General features: G+C 52.5%; 3 protein-coding genes across 3 annotated transcripts; all 3 read left to right on the top strand.

Annotated features, from left to right (window-relative positions):
* Positions 1-1,268: 1,268 nt before the first annotated feature.
* Positions 1,269-2,679, top strand: M421DRAFT_75715 (uncharacterized protein; the record flags this gene model as incomplete). The annotated part of the gene is made up of 3 exons (XM_033597160.1): positions 1,269-1,342; positions 1,404-2,066; positions 2,124-2,679. The coding sequence occupies 3 exons, from the start codon at positions 1,269-1,271 to the stop codon at positions 2,677-2,679; spliced, it is 1,293 nt and encodes a 430-aa protein (XP_033443582.1).
* Positions 2,680-3,785: 1,106 nt separating this feature from the next.
* On the top strand, positions 3,786-4,439 carry M421DRAFT_75726 (uncharacterized protein; the record flags this gene model as incomplete). Its single annotated transcript, XM_033597163.1, has 1 exon — positions 3,786-4,439. A coding segment is annotated over one exon (654 nt), but the record flags the coding sequence as incomplete, so codon positions are not given.
* A 150-nt stretch (positions 4,440-4,589) lies between these two features.
* On the top strand, positions 4,590-5,033 carry M421DRAFT_46823 (uncharacterized protein; the record flags this gene model as incomplete). The annotated part of the gene is made up of 1 exon (XM_033594704.1): positions 4,590-5,033. A coding segment is annotated over one exon (444 nt), but the record flags the coding sequence as incomplete, so codon positions are not given.
* Positions 5,034-5,036: the final 3 nt, after the last annotated feature.

Genomic DNA, 5,036 nt, shown 5'->3' with positions numbered 1-5,036 from the left:
ACTACCCATTCCTAGACCCTACCTAGCTACCCTACCTATACCTATACCTAGTCACGTGCTACCCTACCTATACCTATACCCAGTCACGTGCTACCCTACCTATACCTATACCCAGTCACGTGCTACCCTACCCAAACGGTTTGGGTAGGGTACCTTGTATACCCTACCTAGTTCCTACCCACTAGTCACGTGACTATACCTATACCCTACCCTACCCTACCCATCCGCCAGCCTAACCCGATACCACTAGGATACGCCAGGTAAGTGCACTTGCCCACCAGGCAGTGCCTGCTACAATAGGATAGCATGTGATCTGAGCCACGTGGTTACACTTTCTGCCCCTAGATCAAGAAAGCACCTTGGCATAGACAAGTGCTTGCTGCTTTGAAACGCTAGCCACAACCGGCGAATGTACGCATTCACAGGCAATAACTTTACATTGTCTTTCTTGGAGCCCAGCAGATAACAGAAATTAGGGACATTTGCGGCAATGCCCCTCTCCATCCCTTGGCCTGAGCCTTCACGTCGCAGTGGAGTGTGGGGCATCTCGGCATGATGGTTGCGAAACGTCTGGTCTCTGCTCACCTGTGGTCCTTAAGAGTGGAACATCGTAATGTGCAGGTGGTAAACACTCAATAGTGGATCGTGGGAGGCATTCAAATCTTGGCGTGGCTGCGTGCTGTTACGATCTATGCGGTCGAGTGATGCACGCGCCTCAAAACGGGCTGTGATCTTGGCGAGCACTGCCGTGTCTGTGCGTGCGATGACCGATTCAGCTGCAGAACCAAACAGGGAAGGTATGATTGCAAAACCTTCTGAGGAAGTATTCTGTGGGTCTGCAGGATGCTGATCTTTCATAGGAAACGTGCCGATCGATTGCACGCGCGGCCGCTGCAAGTGGTGTAATTCTGGACCTCCAGAAAGGATCTGCAGCTGGGAGACAACGACACGCGACATGCGGCCGCGCTACGCGACCGCGCTACGACCCCACCCCTTCCCTTGCACGCTTCTCACAAACCTCTTTGTCAGATCGCTCTTCTGCAGGTAGCTGGTAGGCTCGCTCTGCGACCGCGCTTCGAAATGGTGCTGACGTCAGAGATTGGGCGCAATCGGTGCACGGACGCGGCACCGGTTTTGAAGGGAGCGGTTGCCGGGCCAGCTGCGGGCGCGACAAACAGCCTTATCAATTTGGCTCGATTGCTCACTTCGCACGGCTGCCCTCCTAGCCTTCGCATCGCACCATCTTACCCCACGCGTCCGGTGCTGCCATGCCCTCGTCGTCACTGCTAGATCCGATTATCTACAGCTGGCTGGGTGCAGTTGTCGCATCCCCACCTACAGAGTGCGTGTTCTACTGCCAATTGAAACCTCCAATCGACATGGTTATGCTGATACAGACGCAGCACCGTCGCTCTGAAGGACTCTGCCCTTTGCAACGACTGCGCCGCGCCGCGACCGACTAAGCGACCTCGCTCGGCAGATATGGACTCTGGTGTTGGCGTCACCAGTGACGATCAAGAGACACCTCGTCCAGCCAAACGCCTTCGCGAAATCAACGACCCATTCTATTTCTCACCAACCTCGTCTTCAAGGAGCGATTCCACTGCTTCTGTCACTTCGCACAAGAGTGGGAGGCTCAGCCCTACCAAGCAAATACACGCGCTGAGGAATCTCGAACGACCAGTCATCTTTTGCGACTTCAGCATTGTCGAGGCAGACAGCGGTCGATCGGATGTCGCCGCGATGCGAACTGCGGTGCAAATGCTTGCGGACGGTGTCGGTATATTGGACTACGACAATGCAGACGCGTTTGGAGCGTCGCTTGCCCAAGTCTCGGAATTGGATAGAGCGAGGCTACTGCGACCTTGGGCACGAGACGCTAGCAGGGCTTTGCGTGGAGTGACGCCTGCGATTCATAAAATTGCCGATATCGTTAACGATGCGATCGTGTTGAACACTGGGGCAGGAGGTGCTGAAGATGAGTGGAATTCGGATGTGCAGAAGCCGCTGCTCAAGCTTGCGCTTGCGACCAGTCGGCATACCAATGTGCTCTCGCTTCACTCTGTGTAAGTGTGCAACGAATGCGCCAGGTCAGTAGGCGATGATAGACTAATCTCACTCAGGCAATCCGCTCGCATTGATCCGCCGGCTCTGAGTAACAACAACCTTCCTGGCCGAATCATAGATTATGTCTTTTGCCTAAAACCCGACTCCGTCATATCCAATGCATATCGGACCCTGCGACCTCTTGCAGCCAACACATTGAAATCCTGGAACCACATCACCAGTACGGCACAAGACTTACCCTTCGCCATACATATCGAGACTAAGTCTCCGATGAAGTCCTGGACAGACGGCAAGCCCCAGATTGGGATCTGGATGGACGCCTGGCTGCGGCGCTGTGAGCTGCTGTGGAAAGACGGCCAGAGTCCGGCGGCCGTCATGAAGAAACCTTGGCCAGCCATACCGGTGCTCATTTCGCAGGGACATGAATGGCATTTGCTGGTAGTGACAAAGACAAGCGAAGGAGTGATCGTCCGAGAGCAGATTACAATCGGAAGCACAAGGAATGTGTGTGATGCGCTCAAGGTCATAGCTGTGTTGCACTTCCTGCTCGATTGGGCGGAGACAGTTTGGCGGCCGTGGTTCTTGGAGTTGATTGCTAGACAGGAGGGATGAAGGGTAGAACACCTCTCTTCGTGCGGCATAGCGATCAAGAAATGTGTGAGAATTGTCATTCGCAACCACTGACAGGGCAGGTTGGAATGAGCGTTTCGAAAAAGTCAACACGCGTGTCACCTACTCAGACCGCTCGTCAAGCTCGGTGCGAGCCACGCGTCGGAGGATCAACCGGTTGTCGTCATTGAGAACACGGCGGTGGGACAGGTGGGGAGAGGCTCTTTTACAGCGTCACACTGCCCGATAAGTACCGGCTTGTCGACGCTGTGGAGGGAGAGATGTGTCCTGAGCAGAAGCGTCACCTGCTTGCGTGGCTCATGGTAAAGGACACCCAGGGTACAGAGGATGGGAAGTGATTTAGAAGACACGCGAATGCAGAGAAGCAGAGCCTTTGTACTCTGCTACAACCGAGCCGGGAAGAGGAGGCTTAGTCTCGTGAGAGTGCCGAAGAGGGCATCGGACGTTGTATATACTATGACATATTCGCTATTATCAACGTGCGCCAGAGTCAAGCCGGATGCTCGCCCGGAGCATAACGCCTTTGCTGGGTCAAGCTTGTAGGACACTATGCGGGCTTCAATGGGCATGCCTTTGAGAAGTGATTTTAAGGGCTCTCCATCCTATGCTGCGCTCAACTTCGGTGGATTTTTTGACCAGCCAATCAACATGCATCGCGCCTTCCATTTTGCGGGCGGACCGTGCAAGATCGGAAATCGCTGCACAATTTCGGCGTCGGAGAGACTGAGAGCCCCCCCCCCGCAGTGCGCATTCTGAGATTGCGTCGTGATGCAGCGAAAAGGTCGCGTTGTAAAGATAGACACCCATCACTCAGTCAACATCTAATGACTATGGACCTCTTTGAAGTTCTGCAGCCCTACGGTACCGGTACCGTGTCCGTGCGCGCAACGCCCGATAATCACCCTGCAGCACTATACAAACTTGAGGCTGTACCCGTGTCCGTGCGCGCAATGCACGATATCCTCAAAATAGGCTACTTTTTCAACGCGTCACAACACAACAACATGACTCCAATTGAAGCTGCGCTTGCGCATATAAATGCACTTGAACCTGGAGAGAAACTCGTCTATTAAAAAATTGCAGATTAATACAGTTGCAGTCGGTCAACGTTGTCGCGGAGGCACTGGCAGCAGACAACGTCGCGTGCAGTCAAGGACTCTGAGCAGCACAAACTCAACCTACAACAAGAGGCAGAGCTTGTAAAGTATATACAAGAACTCACTACCCGTCGCTTACCACCTACAAGAGAGATGATACGAAATTTCGCCTCTGCTGTAGCGCAGGAGACGCTCTCTGATAGCTGGGTCACTCGCTTCCTCCACCGTCACAACAACTGCCTCCTGCCACGTTGGGCCTCCGCTATGGACTCCAATTGCCACTACGCCGAGTCATATACTAAGTATAAACAGTACTTTGATATACTCTACTCTAAGATTGATAAGTACAACGTAGAGCCAGAAAACACATACAATATGGACGAGAAGGGCTTTATGATAGGGGTCATTGGGAGGTCAAAAAGAGTATTCAACAAGCGTCAATATGAGAGGAAGGAGGTGCGGCAGTCTATACAAGCTAGTAACTGGGAGTGGGTGACAGTGCTAGCTTGTGTATGTGCTGATGGGAGTGCTTTACCACCTGGTATTATATATGAGGCAGCTGGGCCAGCTATACGATCGAGCTGGGTGGACGATATCAAACCAGAACAGCACTTAGCACACTTCACTACATCCCCTACAGGCTAGACAAACAACAACGTTGGCCTTGCCTAGCTTGAACAGGTGTTTGATTGCTATACTAAGCAGAAATCACGTGTGCAGTACTGGCTCTTAGTTGTAGATGGCCATGGCTCCCATATAACGATGGAGTTCATCAAGTACTGTGATAATCATTGAATTCTGCTGGCTATACTGCCCCCGCACTCAACCCAGACTCTCCAGCCGTTGGACGTAGTCTGCTTCGCCCCACTGGCTCATTTCTATACTATTGAGCTCACTGAGTACCTCCAGCAAAGCCTAGGGTGGCTCCTAGTCAAGAAAGGTGACTTCATTCTACTATTCTGGCGTGCTTGGGTGAAGAGCTTTACAGAGAGTACTGTATTGAGCTCCTTCAGAGTTACTGGGATATGCCCACCTGATAGTAGCCAAGTACTTGATCGCTTCACCCACGGAACCCCTGAGGCAGCTGAGAGCTCTGATTCGTCTACTTCTGTGTATAGCGGTGACAACTGGGTCAAAGTCCAGAGTCTTATCAAGGCTGCAGTGAAGGACAACAATAGTAGAGAGACCCGGAAGCTTCATCGGACTCTCCACCATCTATCAGTGCAGAATCAGCTTATACAC

This window comes from Didymella exigua (genome assembly GCF_010094145.1).
Source record: "Didymella exigua CBS 183.55 unplaced genomic scaffold M421scaffold_52, whole genome shotgun sequence".
NCBI classification, from domain to species: domain Eukaryota; kingdom Fungi; phylum Ascomycota; class Dothideomycetes; order Pleosporales; family Didymellaceae; genus Didymella; species Didymella exigua.
The sequence above is the reverse complement of the archived record's forward strand: the minus strand, read 5'-3'. Positions and strand labels throughout refer to the sequence as shown.